Genomic DNA, 25,825 nt, shown 5'->3' on the forward strand with positions numbered 1-25,825 from the left:
AGGATTTTAAGAAAATTAGTGGAAAAATCTATACATTTTAGAAATACCCCTTTGGCAAATTGTAAAGAATGAATTGGGAATAGGAAAGGATGAGGAGAAGGTGATTCTGGAGGAAGGGAGACTAAGGAGGATGAGTATTTTGCATTAACCCAAGTGAGAAGTAATAAAGCCTAGACTAAGGGTTATAGAGAAGGAGACAGATTTTATAGGTAGTAAGGTAAATTAGATTAGACTTGGTGACATGTTATAGATACAACGGGTTTTTCAGGTGATTCTGTCACTGGATGGAGAATTAGAATATTCAGTTCCAAGGATCTTATGTATGAGCAGAGAAGTCATCTCTGTGTGTGAATTGTATGGGTGAGTTGGCAGCCTAGGGCTCCAGTACCAACACCAACAACAGGCTTTCCCCTGGCATTCCTTGATCTCCAGGCTAAGTCTGGCACTCTCTCTTGACTCATCTAGTTGAGTGCTTCCCTTTCTTCCCACCATGATTCACTATTACTATGTCAGACATCCCCAACTAAGGATGGATCTCCCTTAGGTCTTCTTTTCCTCCCTTTGAACATTAGCTAGCTTCATATAACTCAGTGCCTTATACTAGATATTTTTAAATATATGGAAAATCTTATATACTAGGGGTATACTTTGAAAAGCTTATAGGAGCAAGGCCCTACACCAGGATAATTCAGATTTGGATTTACCCTAAGAAATATCTCAGAAAAAGCCATAAAGAACATAAATTAGGGGATATTTGATCAATATTAAGCCAGTTAGAACATAGTCACCTTTTAGTACAAGAGATTCACTTTCCTCATGAAACTTAAAGTTTTGGGTTCCCATTAGAGAAATCTCAGCATATGGCCCCTTGACTTCTTTGGGATATAGAGAATGAGGAAGGGCCAATTGCATTTTTTGGATTGGACTGGGACATGTATAAGCAGATACTAGTTCAGGATCAGCTTTAGTCCTAAATCTGGGACCTGTGATTTTACCAGGTTTAGTAAGAGGGCAGAAACCATGTAGACTACTTTGATTATAAGTTTTTAATCATTTGATCTTGGGTTGGAAATGGGGCCATAGCCTTTGGAAAGGTTGGAAACCTAACCATTTCGTTGGGCAGTCCTGAGTTTATCAGCTCTTTATGTTCAAGTTTTGCTAATCAGGGATGGTGCTTGACCTGATTGTAGGACTGACATTTGTCAGCAGTTTGTGACTCCTTGGGCCTGCCTTGCAGCTTGTCAGTTCTGATTTAGGCTGTGTAGCAGCTTTGTCTTAGCACATCAGTAAAGTCAGCACATCTCTGCTGTGCTTATCAACCCCTGAGGGTGGTGTGTTGCTGAGGGAAGAAGGAGAATCATCTCCCATTGCCCATCATTCGCTGCTGCGTATAATTTTTGAATAGTTAATGGAAGGCATAATTCTATGGGAGGGGGGTTCCTTAGCCACCAAGACAAATCATTTTATTCATGAAAAGGTCCCAGCTATGTGATCACATGTCAGCCTCTTTATGTTGCTTCTGGCTTCACTTGGTGATAGAGAAGGAAAAGAGTCACGAGCATACTCCTGCATAGGTGGACTTCAGCTCCACCTATCCTTTCCACCCTGCATGTGTGATTCTCAATATTGGGAGATAAGGTGGGCACCTGCTGGTCCTGACTCAACCACCCTCTAGCAGTGACACCTAAAAACGCAGGGCAGGTTTGAGGCAGGCACATTCTTTGCTGCTGAACTAGTTATATTTGGCCCCAGGGAGATTTAGACTAGTTTGTATGAGAGGAAAATTATGGCTGGTGAGCCCTTCCTCCAGTATCCCTGTGACACCACTCAGATGCTTTAGCTGGGGGTGAATTCGTGTGCCAGGTGCCCTTCTGACTAACCCACCCATTTGGTTCCCCTTTAGAACTACTGCAGCTGAACCTTCCCACAACTCTGCGTCAGTGTCAGTGTCTCATGTTGAATTTCCATCTTGACTCATCTGTCTCTAGGCAAAGATCCTTGCAAAGATTTAAATTGGGAACCAGACCTTGAGAATGTCTGTTCAGAGCATTTCACAGCTTCTGGATAAATGCCTTTCCTTCTTAACCCAATCTGTTTTTTCAGTTCTGCCCAGCTAGTTTTTGAACAGCCCTGCTTTGATTAAGCTTCCCTAGTGAGGTGGGAGCTTGTGCTGTTTCTTACCTCTAGAAAGCAACCCTGTCCTTTTAGCTTGTCCAGAATTTCCAAGAGCCACATCCACTGTGACCAGGGGCTGCAGTGTTGCTCACACAACTCAGGAAACAGAAATCATGCATCTTTTCCAAAAAGCTATTCCCTGAGGAGCTCCGATTGCCCTTTGGTCACATGTGTGGTACTTGTGGGCCCTGTGGAATGGTGGCAGAAGGGGCCCTGCTTATTTACCAGAGCTTACTATGCCTGCTATTTACTCTTTTCCCACTTATTCTCCTTATTGCTTTTTGCTGAAACATGGGAAGGTGGAAAGATACAAAGGTAATTCATGGTCAAAGCTGTGACTATAACTAGGGATAGTGGATTTACTGTGTGCCTCTTGTCCTAAACACATTCTTCTCCTGTCTGAGCCTTTGTTTGTCTGGAAGCCCTGAGCTGCTTAGAAGGTGAGTTGAATGTGTTTGGGTAGGCAGATGGACAAGACAGGATCACATTAGCCTCTCGAGGCCTCAGCCACTGGTAGATGAGGCAGGAAGAAGCAGATTTTTTAGGCAGTGTCCCAGCTCTGAGGATATTCCCCAGTCTCAGGTTTTGAGCTTCTCCTCAGTCTAGGAAGCCCACATGCAAATCTAATAACAATAGCCTCTGCTCTGGGCCAGGGTTGGGAGGGAATTCTGACTTAATCATCTTCCCTATATTTAATATTGTTTTAAATCCTTCACCTCTTTCTCCTGGCTGAAATATGGGAAGCTCCACAATAAATTAGCTGTGACTTCCACTGAAATTTGACAGTTTTCAAGGTTTCTTTAACTTTCTGTATTTAGATGTGGCTGTAGTTGCACTGTCAATCCTTTTCTCTTCTGTCATGCAGCCAGCTCCCGACTGGGTTAGGAGGTATGTGCTCTGCTGTCAGTGTTGGCTGCATAATGAGGTGGATGGTTAAGAAATGGGTTGTTTAACATCTTGGAATCTAAATTTTCTTCCTGAGTTGAGGGGGAAGTGATGTTATTGGAAGAAGACAGTAGGGAGGCAAATGTTGGTTCTGGAATCAGTGCTTTCTCCTCAGGATCTTGGATAAGCTAAGGGAATCATTCTCACTTTAAAAGCTTGTTTTATCTACCACACAGGGCTGCTTGTTGTGCAGCAACAGATTCTAGGTGGCCCCCATAGACTGACTACCCGATTCCTGGCTAATAGGGCTGTTTTCTATTGTGGATTGTCTCAAGGAAGGTTGCAGGGCAGCAGAAGTAGCGAGATTGGAGCGCCTGGTTTGGCCGTGTTGTGTGAATCAAACTTGCCCACCCGCTGTTGGCCTAAGAAAGAGACGGTTCTTTTCTCATTAAAGAGGTCCTATAGGAGTAGCTTCACTGGTTTGTTATTGGCTGATTGGAGCTCTATATTGAGAATTCTGGAGTTCCCTGGGCTCAAACTGTGTTTCGCCTGTTCTGTGGTTGCAGACTAGAAACGGGGGTCATGTATTTCATGTTTGTAGCATTTTATGCTCTAGGGCTTCAGGAGTCTGTGGCTTATGTTTGGCATCGTGTTGCAATGAACAGCTTGAGTGCTCTTTGAGGATAAGGTCATTCAATTTCCTGATGAGTACCACCTAGAATTGTTGAATTATTAGGAATTTGGGCCATGTGAGAGCCACCTAACTAGCAAGTCTCTGCAAGGAAGGACTGGGAAATTTGGGATCGTGACCCCAGAGCCTTGAATCTTAAACAGGTTTTGGTCAGTGCAATATCACTTTAGGCTTCTTGATTCCTAATTCTGGTTACTAAAACCTTCTGTAGTCCTGACTTCTGCAGTAGAGGGTCCTTCTCAGCCCACCAGTGTCCTCTACTTCTCTCTAATCATTGCCTTAGCATAGCCTAAAGGCTTTGCTGTTTTCCAGTTGCTTCTCTTGCTGTGGCTATTCAGGAAGAACTGGACTAGGTATGTACTCTGAGAACTTGGTGCTATTTGATGTTAACTACACTTGGACACTTTACCTATTCTCCAGCTTCACCAAACACAGACAGAAGATTATAAACATACAAAAACAGATGAAAATACAAAAAAATGCGAAAAACCAACCAAACAAACAATAACACCTAGAGCTTGTCTCCACAGAAGGGGTGAGTCCCTTTGTATTGTGCTTTAGTAGTGTTTTGCTGTGTTCTGTCTTCCCTCTGAGACTGGGAGCTCCTCAAAGTATAGGCCTCCTTTTTCCGTGTCTTTATAGCCCAGACACGAGAGAGGTGGATAGGCAAGGGAGCAGGAAAGAGGGGGGATAAAAACGTGGAGAAGAAACCGGGGAGGGGAGCGAGTAAGATCTATATTTAGCAAGAGGGAGAGACACTCACCAAGGGTGTGTGAGTGAGCTTGCTGGTGAGGTTCGTGTGTGCGTGAGTGTGCTGGGGAAGGGGGTGTGTGCTCCAGGAACGTGTGAGGAGGGCTGGTGCCCTATGGGAGGTTGCAGGCAGGAAGCAGCTGGAGAGGAGGAGGAGGAGCAGCAGCAGGAGCAGGAGCTGCCCTGCTTTCTGTCTCAGTCTCAAAGCCCGGAATCCATTGAGTTAGAATTCCACATCCAGTTGAAGTTTAGCTGCTATTGCTTTCAGTAGGCTGGTCGTCAGAATCCCCCTCAGCAGAGAGGTGTGGACCAGATTGGATTCCTAGATTTGTAGTCAGCAAGACTCCTGCCCAGCCTTTCACTGAGAGGATTTCTCTGCTGGGCATTGTTCCTATCATCAACTTTGCAACGTGGAGCCAGCCAGCCGGGTGCAACTGAGAATAATAGCTCCTTGGCTCTTTTTGTTGGTTGGGCAAGCAGCCGTGCTGTGGCTTAGAAAGTTCATCCTGTGGCCTCTCAGTCAAACCAAGGAGTGCTGCTGAATGGATTTCCTCTTACAGACAACACTTGCATTCTAAAACTTTAATATTTGTGTTTTAATGTGTTTTTTAAAAATTTTCCTTAACTCTTATTTTGGTTGCAGCAGCAAGGTAAGTGGTATCGAGTATATAACTGACTGAACGACAAGCAGGGACAAAAACAAAGCATTTGTGGGTGGAATATGGAACAGCTACATTAATTATATAATTGCTTGAGCAACTTACTGGTGCAGGTCATTATAATGAGTGAAAAATAGTATGCACCAGCACTGAGGATAGAATCTTCATGTGCACATGTTTATATTGCTGATAATCTGACCATCCGTTCTTCCTTGGTTCTCTCTTTTATGTATATAAATAACCCATTACCCCTCTGGAAGTGCACATATTTGTATACAAATCATCTGTTTCTGCCCCTTGACATGCTCATGTTTATAGATAACTTGTCTGTTTCTCTCTGTGTGTGCATGCATATAAACAACTCATTCATCTTATGTGAATATACACAATCCATGTGCATCCATATATAGATAGCTGTTCCTTTATCTCATATGTGTTTGCATGTACTCAGGTTACTTTCCTATTCTTGTATGTGCCTGTGTATATTCAAGAACCTTTCCATGTTCCATATATGTGTGTATACTGTCCTCCTTTCCAATGTATTAACTCTTTCCTGTTATGTGTGCATATGTACCATATAAATAGAAAACTCATCTTGAGTTTTTTCAGTCTTGAGTGTGTGTACACATGCATAATAGGTAATCTGTTCATTTGTTTCATGAATGTGTGGTAAAAAAAGCACTAACTATAGATTGAAGATCCCCTTTTAAATCCTAATCAAAGTGACTTTTAGCTTCTCTCAGCTTTATTTTTCTCATTTATGAAATCAGAAAAATAATTTTTCTCTCCTACCTCACAGGGTTGTTATGTAGGTAAAATAAGAATTATATAACTGTAAAATTCAAAACAAATATAGTTTCACTATTGTTACATGTGCCTCTAGTGTGAGTTGTGTAGGATAGCGTACCTTTGACTCAGCTACATTGATTGAGATTATGTGCTTTTCCATGAGATAATGTGTAGCTTCTGTTGAAGTAACTAGGTTTATCCTGTGGTTTTGTCCAGAGTGTTACAAAGAAGCTACGAAGAGCTACAAAATGTCTAGAAAGGGTCAGGTTGAGAGAAGAAAAGGTTTCATCCTATCCAGGTTGGGGTCTTAATACTTCATTCTTATAGCCTTGATAAGGATTGAACCTGTCACAGAATGGAATAAGCTGCTTCCAGCTAGGATCAATGTGAGCAGGTAAAAGGATGAATGAAAGAACAGAGCATTCTGCTGCCCTAAGATGACAGCCTGCTCTTTGTAGTGAGCATATGCTGCCAGGTTTTGAAGTTTTTCCAGAGTGTCCCTCGCCCCAGCCTTTTAGAGCTATGCTGTCCAGTATGGTAGCTACTGGCCGCACGTGGCTGTTGGGTATTTGTGGGCTGGCTAGTGTAAATGTAAGATACATACTGGACTTCAAAGACTCAATATGAAAAACAGGAGTACAAATATATGATAAATAATTTTTTATATTGATTACATGTTGAAAGAATAATATTTTGGATGAGTTACATAAAATTTATTAAAATAAATTTTACCTGTTTCTTTTATATCTTTTTTGTGGTTATTAAAAATTTAAAAATTACATATGTATTTCACATTATATTTCTACTGGGGAGTGCTGCTCTAGACTCATTATCAGCACAAAGATCCAGGCAGCTCTTCCAGCTGGAAAGGCAAAAGTAAGCCCCATAACAACAGCCCTAGGGCTGACAAAAACTAGAGCAGGGCTTTTCCCTGCCAGCCTCAGATACTGCAGAGATGCCAGCTAATTACCAGCTTCTAGCAGAGGCTGGTGCTGCCACTACCCCCTTTATTTGTCCTGAGTGAGCCCCCAGAAAATTGTAAATATATTTGGGGTGAAGTTTTTGACTTAGTTTTACAATGAAAAAAGGAGTGTAAGCCATCAATCCAGAAGAAACTTAGAACTTAAATGTTGTTATGGAAACAGAAGTGAACTAGAAATTAGGAGACTTGGATTCTAATTCAGTCCTATTATCACTCATTTATTTTTTTCGTTGCACTGAGTTCTCACTGTGTGCCAGGCTACATGCCTGGTGTAGTAATGCTCTGTGCTAAGCACTGGGAATTTACAAACAAATAAGGCACACCTTTCAATGTAATGGGGTCCTCAGGTAAGAACCTCCCATTTAGGAGTCTGTCGAAGTTAAACAGATGAACAACAGCAACAACAACAACAACAACAAGGGTATCATTTTAGGTCAAGGGTTAGAAAGTTAAATAATAGGGTTTTTGAGAAGCTTGAGTAGCTACTCAAACTAAAGACTTTCAAATTTAAAATTAAGGAAAACACTAAAATGGCTGAACAAACCTACTACTGCCTAGGCTAGGTCACAATGTAGTATGAGATTCCAGGCCTACACATTCTCTAAAGGAAACTCTTCTAACATTTTCTGATTTTGTGTTTTGGTTCCTGTTGTTCAATGGCAAGGTTTTGTTTTGTTTTGTTTTGAGCACCGATGTGCCAGGCTCTGTTCTAGGAGATAGAGATACAGCAATGAACAAAACAGAGTCCCTGCTGCCATTCTAGGATAGAGAGGTGGGGGAGAGACAGATAATAAACAAGCAAACATATGTATGGTCGAATCAGGGAGTAATAAGTTCTGTGAAGAAACTATAACAGTGTAAGGTGATAGAGAATGTAGGGTTTTGGGGAGGTGAGTGTGGAGGGTTTCAAGGGCTAGATTTCTGCTCTCGTGCTTTCTTTAGTCTGCTCACAAGAGTCATGAGGTAATGAGGAAAAAAGAGAGTATGATAAGGGCTTAAGAAAGTGCTATTCTGACACATGTTAAAGATGGTAAGGTAGACTCTATTCAGGGGAGCTACTACATTGAGGCATTGTAATGGGGGAGAGAGACTGAGCCCAACTTTGAATACAAGGAAAAGTGGGAACTGATAGCCAAGAGCAGGGTTAAGGGTAAGTGCATAAAAATCACTAAGAGGAAATATCAGAGGTAAGGGGGAGTCTGGCTAAACCAATTTGACAGGATTTTTGCTTGAGGCTGGCTAGGGTGTGGAGGGGATAAGAAATTTGGTCTGATATCAAAGGTGGGGAATTTTCACTAAAGAATCCAGGAGGATTCTTGCTTAAAACTGGACTAAACAGAGCCCAAGGTCAGGAGCCTAGTCAGAAAGAGGACTCAGAGTAACTTACTGTCCATTACCTGAGGTTCTCTCTTTCCTCTTGGGTACAATGCTTGAGGCTTTCTTTCCTTTACAGGGTCCAGCTTTTGGCATATAAATGGGGTTCCTCCTAAAGCTGGTAAGGAAGGGTGGCAAGTCCTGTGAGCTATAGTCCTTGACCTTGCTCCACATTGGATCTAGGGCATTCTTTTGTTCCACGTGGCTAATCTCACTCTTCATACCTTGTGACCCTGATCGTTTTCTTTGATAAGATTCTCTGTAAGCATTGATTCTTTCCCAAAGATTAACATACATTCTCATGGACCCCTACCTGCTATGGCCCTAGAAATCCATTTCTCCCACCGTATTAGCCATATAACAGAATTGGTAAATGGCCCAGAAATGATCTGACCCCTGGGGAGGAAGGCAGCTCAGAGCTCTTGGCTCTCTGCCTCTTGAGCTTGTTCCACACAAAGTCAGAGGCTTCTTGATATACACAGAGTCCTGACCTGTTCCCAGAGGTTCCCCAGTTGTTTTCTCCGAGCCAAGATTTGGGTCAGAAGCAATTTTACAAGGAATACTCACATTTTTAATCACTTTTATTTGATAAGTCAGAGAGAAATAAAAGAACCAGCCATTTCAGAAAACTGGAGAATTTTTTCCTTGTGACTTTGGGCAGGCTTGTGCTGATGCAGTGTGATCTAAGGGCTTTACTTCTTGCCATAGTTCTTAGCTTTCTCTCATTGAAGCTTTAATCCTTTTGATTAATTTATTTGTTATGCTGTGTTCCCTTTTCAAACACAGATATTTCTTGAAAGGTGTGCTTTATTTTTCCTAGGTTTAGGCATTTCTTAGTAAAAAATTGCAGAAAGGTATGGTGATCTTTGCGAATTTATATGAGGTCTGACTAGGGTGGACAGGCCAACAGGATAGGGCAGAGTGACAGGACTGGGAAGGTACTAGAAGCAACTGGAGGGCCAGGTTTGAGCTGGGTGGACCCCAAGGCTTCTTTATCCTGTCAGCTCAAATATTACTTCTTTATGGCCTTCCCTGTCCAGGTTTTGCTGAGATTCTCTCTGCCTTCACATTCTCCACCCCTATAATTAAATGCTTGATTTTTATTTCAACTTCTACTATAATATGTATTATTCTATTTTTGTGATTGTCTATATGTCTACCTCTCTCTCCAAACCATAACATATTAAAGAAAAGGAACTATGTCTTCTATCCCTGGCATATAGCTTAGTGCCGGGCACATTTGTTGATTTGATTTAGAAATAAAACTGTCCTTCTCATACTTCGGCCCCTGTTATTTCATTCCTGTGGACAGTAGTAGCAAAGAGAGGCTGGGGAAGGAGGTGGCCTTGAATTGGGCCTCCTGGCCCTGAGGGTTGCCCCTTCAACCCATTCTGGCTTCTGGTATCATATTGGGTTTTGAGCAGAGTGACTAATTGATCTTCTGGGCATCACATTGAGCTCTGTCCCCTGCTTCAAAACTTAAATATTTGGCTGACTGTATGGGTTTTATGCCTTTAGGGACCCATATCCCCAGGAGGTGATTTTTAAGTTCAGAGTTCATCCAGGCACAGTGACTACCAATTCCAAAGAAGGTTTGGGAGGTTTTGTTCGTTTAATATGGGAGCAAAGTTCTTTGTTTGGGGCTGGGAGAAGTTTCTATGGCAGCTCTAGTTGGAAATTTGCTATTTGTCAGTAACATAGAAAACCAAGCAGCTTTGCTTTCAGTTCTCTAGGAAGCCATGGGAAAGGGCTCTCTGAACACATGGCTGTGCCATTTGCCCCTGTGTGGCTGGTCAGCCAGTGTTGTAGGTACTGCACACTTGGAGGGGACACCTGGCAGGATGTCCAGGAAGTCAGGCTAAGACTGTCTAGAGTATTGATCTAGGGAGCAGAAGCAGCTAGGCCCAAAGTTAACCCAGCCTGCACTGAAGCAATAGCGAGAGAGTCAGCTTCATTTTTCTTCCAGGAAAAAGGCCTCACCTGGACCAAAGTGAGGCTGACCTTGGAAGACTTGGAAATGAGTTCTGGGCCTTACCAGCATTAGAAAGAAAAAACTTGTGTTCTATAGCTATTGCCCCTTACTCATGCTTTTAGGCTGCCTTAAGGTGATGGCAATCCTCTTGTCACCTGAATGACATATTGGGGATTGAATGTTTTGCTGCTCCCTTTTCTTACCTTAAAAAAAAAAAAAGGCTTTTAGAAGAAAGCAGGACTAACAAAGAATGTCACTTTAATGGTGGGATTTCAGGCACTATTGTAGACCATTAGAAGAGACTGGGAAAGGTGAGGGTCTGTGGCTGGGATAAAAGTCATGGTTCACTCAAATCATACTATTTAGATGATTGCATGCTTTGCTTAGATATTAGTTTCCCTGCTTCTTTATCTCAGGAACTTGCCATGTCAGTAATAGTAACACTAAGTGCTTTATAGTTTACCAATTACCAGTCTCACATTTTAGCTTTATAACATTTCTACTTCTTCACTTTACAGTTGAGGAAACTAAGGCACAGAGAGGTCAAGTGTTTAATCAAAGGTCACTGGTGAAGGAAGATCCAAACTTAAGTCTCCTGATTTTCAGTATAGAAGCACTTGCTCGTCGCTTCATGTAGTTACACACAGAGGTTTCATCTTGGTTCAGTAAGCAATCTTTCACTCTGAGACAAACTTGAAAGGCTAATTGCCAGCTCCAGCCCTTCTAGGGCCAAGGACATTGTTCAAAGCTAATACTAGGTGCTAATACCCTTCACAGTTGGGGAGAAAAGAAAGGAGTAGCTTTGGAAATATAAATTTTGTACTTGTTAGAGAAGAGAAGGAAGAACTTTACAAGTCAGTCCTAGATTGGGGGGCTTTGCTGCTTAGACAGCTGGGCACTAAGCCCAAGACCCAGGAGTTCTTGTAATGACTATGGAAGATTCTCTTTCTCTCTCTTTCTTTCAGATTAGATTGTGTGGGCCAGACTAGGGGTCTGGCTGATCTCAGCCCCTGGAGACATTGAAGTAAAGAATTATGCTTAAAAAGCAATAATTGGGTCTCTAATGCCTCAGGGGATGGGTAGAGCTCTTAGATGAGGAATTCTTAGATGAAGTAGAGTTTTTAGATGAGCCAGAGAGAAGGGAAAAAATGAACTGGGAGTTAATCTAATTTCTGTCTCTTGGTTCTTGGCCTAGTTATTTCCAGTGAAAGGGGTCAGCTTCATCTTTATCCCTAGTCTTGTGACTTGTCCTTCTGGGTCTTTCTAGTCTGGGGAGGCACAGTGTTTTTAACTTGCAAGCCCACTGACTGTAGATGGTGGCCTTTCCTGAAAATGAATTGCCGTGGGACTTCTCACATGCGGTTTTCCCCTATGGTGGTTAACTTGAGTACTGGGAAAAGAGAAGGAAGCAGAGGTTTAAAATATTTAGAAATCTTGATTAAATCTAGAAAATGGGGAAACCACATCTGGTTTCACTCTTCCGAGAGCACCCCAGCAGAGCCAGAATATTGGCAGTCCCATGCATTCCTGGGCTCTCTGTTTTCCCCTTTGTATTTCCACTTTGCTCCTTCCCTATATTCTGCACATTTCTAGTAAAAAGGGAATGGATGCCCACCCCACATAAGGTAATAGTCATCTCTGCCTCTGTAATACAGGTGCTGGTAGCTTAGGGTGTAGGGGCAAGATTAATGGCAGGTCTGTGTTTACTGTTTTGGAGAACAGCAAAGCACACTGGGGCCCTCTGTGACAGAATCAACTCTCCACCTATCTCTCACAGGCCAGTCACAGGACTAGAGTAACCCTCTGTTACTCCAGGAGTGGACAGTGCGACAACAATCCCTTTACCTGGTACTCTGAAGAAGGCATTAGATCCAATGCTCTGTGGACCAGCAAAGTGGAACCTCTGTGTCTATTAGGCTGCACCAAGCCCTTGGGGACTATTAAATGGAGCTCAGGACTGGCTAAACCTGAGCTTCTTCATCCTTAGCTGTGAGACCATCGAGTGTGCCTTTGGGCATGTGGCCCTCAAATCAAGTGAACTAAATGCCTAGACAGTGAGTATGATAACACTGTCCGCTTTATTCTAGAACTAGGTGTAGAAAAAAATTTTTCTCTCGGAGTTTTAAATACTGGCCATGACCCTTTCTTCAGTGAAGGTTTGCTATCATTTTGTGCTATAGGCAGGAGTGAACCTTTGAGTAGCTGAGACTCCACCAGAAAAACCAACTAGGAAAAAAAAGAAATAATAACATTCCATGTCTCGTCTTTGTTGTTCACTATGTATGTGACTTGAGCTTTGGTGTTTAACATCTATTTGTTTATTCCTGAGCTAGACCCTAGTGTTGAATTTGTAAAGGTTCAGTTATTCGTTGACTCCACCTCCACCCACTTCCCAGAAGTTTGTCTCAATCCGGATGCCTTTGGATACTTTCCCAGAACACAAGGACTTGATCTGATTTTGCATCAATACTCTGATGGGAAGCCAAGGAGAGAGAACTGATTGCCTACAGCCTTTAAGGCCAGAACTGGGAGACAGGTCAGGGTTGACTTCCACAATCTTAGAAGGTAACATTCTTATTGCTGCTTGACAGTTTGATTCAGGTTAAAATTATCCTGCTGCTTTCTGACCTGAGTGCACTATTTTCCTTTTTCACTAGCTGCAGGATAAGAGTCAAGCCAGGATCCCAGGGGCATGTGCCAGGTTTGGAGATCACACATGGGACCATTCCACGCAAAACTGTGGGCTAAGCCCAAGGCATCAGCCAGCAATAATTGCTAGAAGTAGACTGAAAAGAGCAGGACAGGGTATTGCCTTCCAAGACAATCTCTATTCAGCATCCTGACCAGAAATAAGAGGAAGAAACAGAGAACCCCTTAGACCCAAGGGAGAAAATGAAGCGATTATTGCAAGAATCAGAGGAAGAAATCATGGTCACCTTGGGATCCTCCTCCAGGTTTTCCCCAGATAAGGCTAAGTCAGAGACTGTGTGTGACATCAAGAGCAAGTCCTCAGGCCCTGCTGGATCCTTACCAGGGGACAGCTCCCTGCCCCCTTGCTGTGGATCAACAGCGTCAGCCATTGATGGGGATAGAGATGGGGACCTGGCCCGGCATTGTACCTTTGGACAAGAGGCCGGCAGCCCACTTCCTCTGGGCTCCACGGCCTGCGTATCAGGGTCTGGCTCTCAGGACCTCTCATCTGCCAGCATTACCACCAGCTGTCAAGAGCCCTCAGAGAGGAATCAAGCCAAGACCCTTTTGTCCAGGGGCCAAGGCTGGAGCCTTGAGCAGCGAGAACCTTTGGGGGATGTAGTAGACTATATAATCAGAGAGCTGCAAGGTATCAGTCGTCTCCAAACTGAGATTGCTGAGCTGCAGCAGCACTTGAGCCAAGTCCGGGGTTCGGTGGATGAAGTCTCTAGCTGTGTAGACTCAGTTCTGAGTGAAATAGAAGGTTTGCAGGTGGGCAGCAGCTCCCTGGCCAAGGTGTGTGTAGGAGGAAAGGCCCAGGAACCCCATGTGGACACACTCAATGAGGAAGCCATTCTGTATCTGTATGGACTTCCTGAACAAGATGGGGAAAATACCGTGGAGCTGGTGCACAGCTTCCTGGCCAAGCACCTCTGTGTTAATGGCATGCAGTGCAACAGGTACATCAAAGAGGCTTACAGGGCTGGTAGAGCCCAAGCCCCTAGGCCCACTGTTGTGAAGCTTGCCCATTTAGAGCATAGAGACTTCATCTTGCAGAAATCTATACTCTTGCAGAGTGTAGGGGTTCGGATTGCCATCAGAGAAGAACCAGCCTGGCCACAGGGCTATAAGAATTCCCAAAAGGAGTCTCTATCATTTTTGCAACAACAACTTCAGGATCTTAATTCAAGTTCTTTAATCCCAGACCAATCAGTTCTTCAGATTGAAACAGGAGACAGAGAACCCATAACAGGAGTACATCAAATAAGGGCCCAGAATCAACATAAAGAGCCCTTGACCCCTGTGAAGCGAGGCCTTTGCTTTCCACCCGAGAACAATTTAGCAAAGACAAGTGATTTGTCTAAGCCAGGCGATGAAGTAAACAGAACATCAGAAACATCCCAAGTCATCAGTGGCAGCTGTGAACTGACAGGGAGCGAGGCTTCTTTGTCTGCCCTCCATCAATCCGAGGAACCTTCCCTGGTATTAATCCCAAATGAGGAGGATTCTGGGAAATCCCAGGTTTTCAAACATTGCAGTCAAGGACATGAAGTAGCAAAAAGAGAAAACAGCTACAGTGATAAAAGTGAGGCTAGCAGCTGCCTATCACTGTCTGGGTTGCTGAAGACAGAGGAAAATCTCTCAGCCTGTGAAGCTGGGCTTGATATTCTGAGCTCAAAGCAGCTAGAGGACCTTTTGACAGACAAGTCCAGAAGGTTTACCACTCTGAGTTGTGACAGCATGAAGGAGGAAATTATCATAGCGCCTGAGACTTTCAGTGACATGGTTCATATTGACTTGAATGAAGAGGAGGATTGTGCTGCTCAGGTCCTTAAAGATGTCTTTGAAAAGTCCTCTTGTATGGCTGGCTTGCAGGAGGATGAAGATATAGAAATTAAGTTTTACACTAGTAAACTAGGCCGAGCAATTCACCACTTCCGTTCAGCTCTGCAGGGAGTGTTTCAGAAGCTGGAGAATGGTGCATCCATCAGTCCTGAGGACCCGGAAAGCAATGAGAGTTGTTCCCAGTCAGAGAACAGTGATAGACTTCTTGGGACAGTGAGTTCAGGGGGTGCCCAGGATTTTTCTGTGGAGAGCCCTGGGAGTCAGGGGAGTGAGAGCTTGCTCAGTGTGGCCTCTGGCAGAGTGGGCATCTCCACACAGGGAGACCCAACCTCTCAGGATCCCAGCAACTTCTCTCTGGCTTCTCATAACTCACCTCTTGCACATTCATTGCCAGGTTTGATTCTGGCTCCAGGTCTGGAAAGTGAAACTTGTTCCAAGCTTGATTCTCCCACACAGGGCAGACTAAGCTTAGAGCAAGTGTGTGCAGAGACCATCTACCTCAACAAGTGCATCAACAATTTTAAAAATGTTCTAAGAGAGAAAAGACTGAGGCAGAGAAAACTTTTGCATGAACTGGTACAGAAGGCAAACCATCTCTCGGTAGAAGACACGCACCCAGGTATTCTGAGTCTCTATTTAATTGGCCCACAGCTGGGTATGGCCTCCGTGTGGCCAGCATAAGACCTAGCTTGGTGGTGAGCTTCACAAGGTGAAGGGGGAGGTTCACAGCTTGAATCAGTCTAAATTACCTGAGTATAGATTTTAAGCTACTCCTGTGGGAATTAGAGTGAAAGAAGGTTCTAAACCAACAGGAAAAGCCTTTCTGTCCTATCTGTTGGGGTTGGGGAGAGCTTTAGAAAGTACCTTTTCAAAAGAGGTAGGAACATTTGGGTAGAAGTAGTTTACAGCTATAGAACTTTTAGGGTATTCTGGTGTACAGTCGGTGTGGGGTAAGAGGCAGAATAGGGGAATGAGGCATATTGCTCACAGGCACTAGAGGGGCTATTGCAACCCTATGTTACATTTAAAAATTATTCCCCATGGGTGTCTTGCTGAGATAGCATTGTCATTTCCCCAGCAGCTGATGGGGTTTCTCCACCTCATAGGCCGCTGTGGGGCTTTTCGTTATCTCTACTTTTCTTCCTAGTTCTGGACTTGACAACACAGAGCCTTATTTCTGACTTGGAGCTATCTAGAACTGCTTATAGTGCTGACTCTGCCCAAGAACCTGACTTGACTCCCCAGGTTGTATTCCCATTCTTTCATCTCCAGCTAAAGGCTGCTCACCTAAGAACTGGAGTCTGGACTAGTTTTGACAAAAAGGAATATCAGAACTTAGTGTGGAGATATGTAGCTTTAAAATTACTTCTCCCAATAAAAATTAAATTTATCCAAAGAGCATATGCTGTATGCATCCAGTTTTAAATGTAAGCGGGGTTGTCCTCTTATGCATATAACCTGATTAATCTTTCTAAGTCAAAACTAAAATTATGAAACATATTGCGTTGGCAAAGGTGTGAGGGAATAGGCACTTTTACATTGCTCGTGGGATGGGAGTGTAAATTGGTATAACCCAAGGAAGACAATTGACAAAATTTATCAGAATTATATATACCCTTTGAGCCCTAACATCACTTCCAGGAATATATCCTGCAGGTATATTTTCACATGTGGAAGGGACATATGTTCAAGGATATTTTTGAAGCATTGTTTTTAATAGCAAAGATTGAAATCAACCTAAGTGTTTGTTAAGAAAGACTGGCTAAATGCCTTGCTGGAATGTCCAAACAATGGGATACAGTACCATGTAGCTATAAAAAGAATGAGTTATCTTTTTTATTGAAATAGAAAAATATCTAAGATAAACTGACATAAAAATAAAACAAGGTGCAGAACAATATATCTAAGATGCTTACAGTTATATAAAAAGGAGAGGGAAAGAATACACCTGCAAATCCATAGTGTCTGTATATGTATAGAATGTGTAACAAAGATACATAAAAACTCATTCATAATTGCCCATGGGAAAAAGGTATCATGTGGAAAACTAATGGGATGAGATTTTTTTAAGTTAAAAATTAATTTAAAAATGAAAAATTTAAATCACCTCATGTTCCTTTCAAATATCCCTAGAGCTGCTCCTTATAGCTATCACAAAAATCTGAATTCCTTCATTGTCATTTAAGTCTACTACAGCTGGTCTCTACATTTCCAGGCTTATCTCCCATTGTCCCACTGTACTCCACCCAAAAGGAAACTTTGTTGTCTCACAAATTTGCCTTGTACTTTCTGTTCTCAGCATATTCACATGCACATGCTTCCTTCTAGCCTAAGGTGCTGTGTTCACCGGATCAGCCTAGTAAAATTTACTCAGTTCTTCAGCATACAGCCAAAACATCACCTCCTTCTGGAAGTTTCTATAATTTCTTAGCTGCAAGGGATTTATTTCTTCTTCTTCTTACCTTTACAGCCTTTTCCCCTTCTTCTTAGGCATTTAGAAATCATTACATTACAGCAACAATAGAAACAACAAATACCAAAGCAGTACTCTCTTACTAACTCCTTGAACCTTGGCAGCAGTTGATGTTTACATGAGCATCCAGCATACTTGGGTCTGACTCTTCAGCTTGCAAAGTTCCCCTTCTGGGCTGATATCCTGCTGGGCATGGCGGGAACTTAGGGTACCTGTGATAAGCAGGTGGTGGCAGCAGCAGTGATAATAAGAAGGAGGTTTTCTGAAGCATCAGTAAGAAAGCAAGCCGAGATCCAGTCTGGTCCACGGGCTGCAGAGGGAGTGGCGGCATCCCTCCAGTACTGGGACCAGGCCTGACTCCAGCACCATTCCATAGAGCAGGAGGGATAGAACAACGTAAGCACACAAGCCAGCCTCTGACTCGTATTACAGAGTCCTCGAGCACAGTCACCCTATCCTGGTAAACTGATTCCATTTAACAGTGGCTGCTACCACTACAAACATTCAGCTTTCTTTAATGCTCTGCTTGAGACTTTCTAGGCCCTAAGCTTACTAGTAGTAATTTATCGTTAATTTGAGTTCCTATTTTTCATCTTTTTTCTTCTGTTAGGGGGAGTATGTACCAGGCACTGTTTTAAGTACTCTCATATGCATTACATAAAGATTCAATTCTTTCATTACTATCATTCTATCAAAATAGCTTTTCTCAAGGCCATTAGGTAACCACTCGCATATTGCTAAATTTCTTGTCCAGTTCCCTTCTTAATCAGTCAGCAACCTGACATATCGATTATTTTTTTATTATAAGAGCCTTATTAAGTTATAATTTATATACCATAAAATTCACCCTTAAAATTCTTCTGAAAAATGTACAATTGAGTGGTTTTTAGTATATTCACAGAGTTATGCAACCAGGAATTCTAGAACATTTCCATCACTCCACAAAGAAACCCTTTATCTATTAGCAGTCACTCTTCAATCTCCTTTGCCTTCAGTCTCTGGCAACCACGAATCTATTTTCTGTTTCTATGGCTTTGCCTATTCTGGACATTGTATATACATGGATTCATACAAAGGCTATATGCGACCTTTTGTGATCGGTTTCTTCCACTTAGCGTAATGTTTTCAAGATTCACTCATGTTGTAACATGTCAGTACTTTATTTCTTTTTGTGGTCAAATAATATTTCATTGTGTGATTATACGACCATTTTGTTTACCCACTTATTATTTGATGGGCATTTGGATTTTTTTTGGCTGTTAAAAATAATATTGCTATGAATATTTGTGTACAAGTTTTTGTGTGACCGTGTTTTCAGTTCTCTTGGGTATATATATCTAGAAGTGGAATTTCTGGGTCATATGGTAAATCTGTTTAACATTTTTGAGGAACTGCTAAACTGTTTTCCAATTTCCATTTTACATTTCCATCAGAAACATAGGAAAGTTCTAATTTATTCACATCCTTGCCAACATTTGTTAATGTCTTTGTTTTTTATTATAGCCATCTTAGTGGGTGTGAGTAGTATCTTCTTGTGGTTTTGATTTGCATTTCCCTAGTGTGTGATGATGTTGAGTATCTTTTCATGTGCTTATTGGCCATTTTTATATTTTCTTTGGAGAAATGTCTATTTAAATCCTTTACCCATTTTTAACTTGAGTTGTTTGTCTTTTTGTTGTCAAATTGTTAGAGTCCTATATATATTCTGGGTATAAGTTCCTTATCAGATATATGATTTGTAAATATTTCCCCCAAATCTGTGTGGTGTTGTCTTTTTTTATGGTGTCCTTTGAAGCAAAAATGTTTCATTTATCTTATTAAATATTTTATTTATTTATTTTTAGAGAAAGTGGAATAGGGGAAGAGAGAGAGGGAGAGAAGCATTGAAGAACATTGGTTGTCTCTCATTCACCCCCACTGGTGACCTGGCCCACAACCCTGACCTACAATCAAACCCACAACCTTTCGGCTTGTAGAAAGACACCCAATCCACTGAGCCACACCAGTCAGGGCTAAATGTTTTGTTTGTTTGTTTTTTAATTTATTGTGGCCCTGATTGGTGTGACTCAGTTGGTTGAGTATCGTCCCGTAAAACAAGAGGTTGCCGGTTCAATTCCCAGTCAGGGCTGCGGCACCTCATGTCAATGTTTCTCTCCCTCTATTTCTCCCTCCCTTCCCCTCTCTCTAAAAAATTTAATAAAATCTTTAAAAATTTTATCGTGGTAACATATAGAGAACATAAAACATCATTTTAACCATTTTAAGTTTATTTATATTTTTTGTGCAACCATCACCACCATCCAATCTCCGGAACTATTTTACCTTAACTCCCCATTCTCCTCCTCCCCACCCCCAGCCACTGACAACCATTATTCTGCTTTCCATCTCCATAAATTTGACTGCTCTAGATAACTTCATATAAGTGGAATTAAACATTGGTCCTCTTGTGACTGGCTTGTTTCACTTGGCACAATGTCTTCAAGATTCACCCAGGTTGTAGCATGTGTCAGAATTTTCTTCCTGAATAGTATTTTATTGTATGTATATACTTGTATACCATATTTTGTTTACTCATTCATTTATTAATGAGCACTTGGGTTACTTCCACCTTCTTGGCTATTGTGAATAATGCTGCTGTGAATATGAGTGTGTAAATATTAATTTGAAGCCTTGCTTTCATTTATTTTGGGTATGTCTGGAAAGTATCCATCCATGTAATATGAAAAATAGAGACATTTATTGAAGAAGATACAAGATACAAAAGACATTGTACAGAGGACAATGATGCCTCAGTCCCCTTCAAAGCAGGCACCTTGGGACCTCACATAGTTCTCCCGATTGCAGCACAATGTTCCTTCTGCTCTGGTAGCAGAAACCGTGGAATGAATTTTGCCATGACACGTTTCATGCCATGATCCTGTGTCAAAATCTCAGACACAATAGTTTTTGGAATCCCCAGATCAGCTTCTAGTCCTCGCACTGTCGGTTGCTGACCTTTGTTGATTGCATCCCGCACACGTTCAGCTTTCTCAGGTATTCTGCTTGTTGCAGACCTTCCAGAATGTGGATCACTTTCAACATTTTCTTGACCATTTTTGAAGCATCTGTGCCACACTTAATTGCACTGCACTCATCGCATCATCCCTGAAAGCCTTCTGAATCATTCAAATAGTTTGTGCAGAGGAGTGTTCAAGCTTAATGCAAAACTCGATGCAGATTTGTTGCTCTACTTGCTCATTTTGAATGCAACAGCCACACAGTACACATGCTCACTCAATGGTGACTACCGCCCCCACTGACTAGTACAGTGAAGTTGTCATTGTTCACACATGGGCATTCCAGTCCACTCTCCTTGGCTACCAGGTTACTGTTCTCATTATATTAACAATGGCTGGACTTTTTCTAGACAGACCTTATATACCTAGAAGTGAATTGCTGGATCATATAGTAGTTCTGGTTTGTTCAGGGTTTTTTTTTTTTTTTTTGAGGCATTACCATATTTTTTTCCACAGTGCCATGCCATTTTACATTCCCACCAAGAGTGTACAAAGTTTCCAATTTCTCCACATCCTTGCCAACACTTGTTACTTCCAGTTTTTTTTTAAGTAGCCATCATAATGAAGTAGAGTGCAAAAGTTTTAAATGAAGTTTTGATGAAGTTCAGTTTATCTACTTTTTCTTGTGTTGATTGTGCCTTTGGTTTTATAGCTAAGAAACCATTGTCTAATCCAAGGTCACAGGGATTTACTCTTGTTTTTTTCTAAAGGTTTTATAGTGTTAGCTCTTATGTTTAGGTGTATGATCCATTTTGAGTTAATTTTTATAGATGGTGTGAGATAGGGTACAACTTCATTTTTTTGCCTGTGAATATCGAGTTATCTCAGCCCCATTTGCTGAAAGAGACATTTTTCCCCCTGGTTGAATGGTCTTGGTATCCTTGTCAAAAATCAACTAACCATAAATGTAAGAGTTTATGTCTGGATTCCTGTTTCTATTCCATTGATCTTTAAAGTATCCTTATGCCTCAATTTCTTCTTTTGGAAATACTTCCTTCACTTGACCTCTCAGTCTTGGTTCTCCCCCAACATTATTGGCCATCCCTTCTCAATCATCTTTGCTGGTCCCTCCTCATCTTCCCAACATTGTAGAATCCCAGGATTCAGTCCTGACTTTTTTTTTTTTTTTTTTTTTTTTTTTTTAAATCATACTCATTTCCTAGGTAATCTCTTCCAATCTCAAATTTCATAAGCATTCCTAGATTTATATCTCTGGCCCAGAACCATCATAACACCAGATTCCACATCTACTTAACATCCCCTTTTGGATGTAAATAGGCATTGCAGATTTGACATATCCAAAACCAAACTCCTGCTCCTGCTGCTCAAGTCCCTGCCAAACCTGCTTTTCTTGTAGTCTTCCTTACTAGTAAATGACAACTCCATTCTTGCAGATGCTTGGGCCCAAGTTCAGAGTAAATCATGACTTCTTTTCTCTTACAACCTACATCCAATCAATTAGTAAATTCTGCCTGCTCTACCCTTAAAAAAAAAAAAGTCTTGAATTATACCGCTGTCTCTATCTCCACCACTTTCTTTTGTCTAGATGATTGCATTAGCCTAACTGGCCTCCCAGCTTCTACCCTTATTCTCTACAGTCTGTTCTCCTCACAGGAATCAGAGTAGTCCTTATAAAACATGAGGCAGATCATATCACTTCTCTGCTCACAGCCTGCCAGTGATCTTCTGTCTCAGAATGAAAGACGAAGTGTTTATAATGGCCTATAGAGCCCTATTTGAACTGGCAGTCTGTTGCAGACTTGCTGTTCCTTCATACCAATTATGCTTTCACCTCAGACTTCGCATTGACTGTATGTTCTCTGACTGGAATACTTTTCTCCTAGAATTCTGAATAGCTTTTATACTCATTTCCTTCAGGCCTCTTCTTAGATGTCACTTCATCAATGAGGCCTTACTATAAAACCTTTTATGAAATTTTAATAGCAACTATAACATGATCACAGGGGACATTATCTGTTCCCCTAATGAGGGGCTGCCTCCAACACCCTGGCTCAGTGGAAACTCCCTGTCCAGCAGAGGTTTCAGGATCACAAATGAGAGAAAACAAAATTACCCAGATGCTGTCTTTTGTCTGGGAGGAGGAGAGGTGGCAAATCTCTCTAGTGGAGAAGAGTCCCTTTTATTAAGGAGGGGACTCGGGAGACACAAGGTCAAGATTCATAAATCATCAATTCGCTCCAGATGCTTGGGTTACAATTGACAATTACTGAATACAGATATCAATATAAAGAGCACAGTGACCATTCTGTGTCAGGGTCTGTTAAACATCCTGGTACCATACTGACATCAGGTGTAAGGCTTCATACATTTTTTGCTACACACTGTTTATAGTTAGCTAAGAGATAAGAAAAGCAGAGCAAGCTTCAAAGAATAAGATGCATTCTTTAAGTCTAATTCCCATGGGAACCCTCTGAGTGACCTTCGAGTCATGCCTGCCTCTGGCCTTCTCAGTTTTCCTGTTGAGTCTTACAGGCCTCTCAGGGGCCTGGCTTGTGGCCTGGGCTACAGTTCTTAAAACCACTCAAAGTGGTCCCCTATACCCTAACATGAATTTTTTTAGCAGAGTCCCTATTACACATGACATGGTATCTATAGTTCCAGATTCTGGAACCAGAGTGTTTTGAATTTGGCTTTGCCACTTGCTCTGACTTTAGGCAAGTTTCTTAACCTCTCTGATCTTCAGTTTAATCAACAAAAAAGTTGAGATAATAATAGTATTTAGTCAGTAGGGTTGTTATGAGAAATAAATGAGCTTACTCAAATAAAATTCTAGATACATAAGGTGTTCACTTAGTGTTAACTACTATCATTATCTTCATATTATTATTAATTGTATGCTCCTACTAGAATCGAAGCTTCTCCAGATCAGGGAGTTTGTTTCATTCAGTGCTGCATCACTGGCACCAAGAATAGTACGTAGAGTGCAGGATGTTTTTAATAAATATTTGTTGAAGAAACGAATCCCTGCAGTAACCCTGGAGGTAGCTGTTCTTATAGGCTTTTCACAGATTAGAAATGCAGGCGTAAATAAATTCAGTGCCTCAAATGTTTTGACTCCCAAGTATAAGGGAGTTAAGATTGTTTTAACAATGAAGAAGTATGTCACTTCCTCATAAAATGGACTGTCTGGAAGAGTGAAACCATTCTTAGGAGTCAAGGATTTTCCTACAAAGTAGGTGTTCCTTACACATATATCACTTAAACTGAAAACTAAATCTGAATGGAAAAATCCTAACGCATTTTAGGAAGGTAGGAAGCACAAAAAGTTCAGTTCTTAACAAGAAAAGATTTTTTTGTTTTATGTATGTCCAGTGGATGGGACAAAGTGAAGAGCTAGTAGAACAGTTCCTTGGTGTCTGGAAAATGGTACAGACTACTGGCTAAGAGATCTTTCTTTTCTCTGGTTAATGCAAGAGACATTTTCTTAGAAAAAGTGTTACTTTCTAAGTCGTGAAAGTTTAGGATTCTTTTACTACTTATGTATATATAAAATTCTTACTCTCAAGAAATTTATAGTGTATAAAGGGAGATATTTATATGGACAATTACAATGAACATTTATACAGACAATTACAGTGAAACAGTACTGGCATATGATGGAAAGGCAGGTAAAGAAATTTTTACAGAGGCATTAACATTTGAGCTAAGTCTCAAGAATAAAGTTGGAGTCCATCCAGTAGATGTGAGATGCCAGATCAGGGAGAGCCTTGATGGCCTTGTCAACAGGTTGGATTTTATTCTTTGGACATAATGGGGAACTCTGGGAAGAACATAAGGACACAATCAAAGTAACTTTGACATGATGTGTGAAATATATTTAAGATAGTGGAGGAGGAAAGGAAACTTTCCAATTTGAGTCACAGGGCCAATTAAAGTGTTCTTTGCGTAACTTTCTTTTGAAAGGGGACAGAGTGCTTTCAGGGAGGTAGGGAATAGATGTAGAAGAGACATACCCCTCGTCCCCGCCCAGTCCATCCAGGAAATATCTTTTTCATCTTACCCACCTTCCAGTAACTGCACTGTTTTGGAGGATTTCTGTTCCTGAGTTGATTCTTCTGTCAAGAGAGGTGACCCATTAGATCATCAGAAGTGGCTTGAAAAATTGGGAACTTAGGAATTTGTTTCTATGATTCTCTCTTCTACTTGTTCTATAACATCAGTGAGTCTTTAAAAGAGAGGGAAAAGAAAGTGGAGAGAAGCTGATGGGCCGAGGTTAATGGCCTAAAAGACAATGTAGTCTCTGATGAGTAGGAAAGTATCAATCTCTGAACTTTATACTTCTCTACTGTGACTTATTGGGTCCTTCTGAAAGTGTCTTTTTCCTTTGGAGTATTGTTCTGGATTTGATGGATGATCAGGCCTGGGATGGCACTTGTGGTTTGCTCATCTAGCTCATGATGACTTCTGTTAGGGCAGTGATCAGTTGATGACCTCAAGTCTGTAACTATTGAGCATCCTGGTCCTGGCCTTAACATGGCCTAACTTAGGCTCTGGGAAAATAGGCCAGGGCTTGCTAAGCAAATGCATGACTGACCCTGCATTAAAATGTAAAGGGGTCAGCCACCAGGCCTTTGGGGTTTGAGAACTTACCCAGATCAAGAGTGAGCTCATACACCTTCTGAGGAAGGAACAAACTCATTTTGTGCTCAGCCATCTCAGATAGCCTGCTGGAGTGGCCATTAGTAACAAAGTTGGTCTTGTAGCCTTGGTGGCCCTGGTGACCCTGACCCTGCACACAAGTTACTTTGGAAAGAGGAAAGGGGTATTGTCACCCCATCCCCTGCCCCCACTGGCAGACTGTGCTTTGGTTTGAGTAGCCAAACCTGGGATGTTCTAAACTAAAAAGCAGGAGCCAGCAAATACAGGATTCTGGGAGCTGGGCTCTGTGAACTGCCCAGTTGTTCAGAGCACCTCTCCCTCTCCTCCATGCCCCTTGAGGTTTATTGGCATTTTCTTTGGGTTCCCTGCTATAGGACTGAATCTACTAACCTCTCTGCCCTTTTTTTCTGCTCTTTCTCTCCTTGCAGAAGGAAAGCGAGGAGCCCTTCAGGTTGTGCCTCAGGCCTTCCGGGCCTTTTTGTTGTCTATTTCCTGTCCCGCCCTCCTGGGCATGGTGTATGTGTGTGCGCGTGTGCGTGGTGCCGCTGAGCTTTGGCTCCTTGCAGATAGTCTGAAAGCAGTTTGTGTGCATGCTCCATGCTTGTGTGCGCTCCTGCAGACATTCCCTAGAGCACAGTGTGAGAATGTGTGTGCCAGCATGGTGCACATTCAATGTAGCATGTGTGTGCTTTTACTTGTACTCAGTTTGCCTCCCCCAGACACTGATTGCCCTCCTAACTCCTATTTTGCACAGTGTGTGTCCACTTTCTACTTGTTGCTGCCGCCTGGCGTATACTGTAAACCTGAGCCCAGCATGCATACACACTTTGTATGTGAGAGCAGAAGCTGCTGCAAGCATTTTG

General features: G+C 41.9%; 1 protein-coding gene across 6 annotated transcripts in view; it reads left to right on the forward strand.

The window, feature by feature from the left end:
* Positions 1-25,825, forward strand: part of UNC13B (unc-13 homolog B) — a 196,960-nt gene that overhangs the window by 130,271 nt on the left and 40,864 nt on the right. For 2 of the 6 annotated variants that reach the window (XM_090274340.1, XM_090274341.1), the window contains exons 1-2: positions 13,170-15,432; positions 25,391-25,413. The exons of the other annotated variants lie outside the window; for them this stretch is intronic. In XM_090274340.1, the coding sequence (XP_090130466.1) occupies positions 13,170-15,432; positions 25,391-25,413 (2,286 nt within the window). Of the gene's footprint in view, positions 1-13,169; positions 15,433-25,390; positions 25,414-25,825 lie in introns of those variants that run through there. 6 annotated transcript variants of the gene reach the window in all.

The sequence above is a fragment of the Furipterus horrens genome, unplaced genomic scaffold (assembly GCF_987537825.1).
Source record: "Furipterus horrens unplaced genomic scaffold, mFurHor1.1.pri manual_scaffold_4, whole genome shotgun sequence".
Taxonomy (NCBI): domain Eukaryota; kingdom Metazoa; phylum Chordata; class Mammalia; order Chiroptera; family Furipteridae; genus Furipterus; species Furipterus horrens.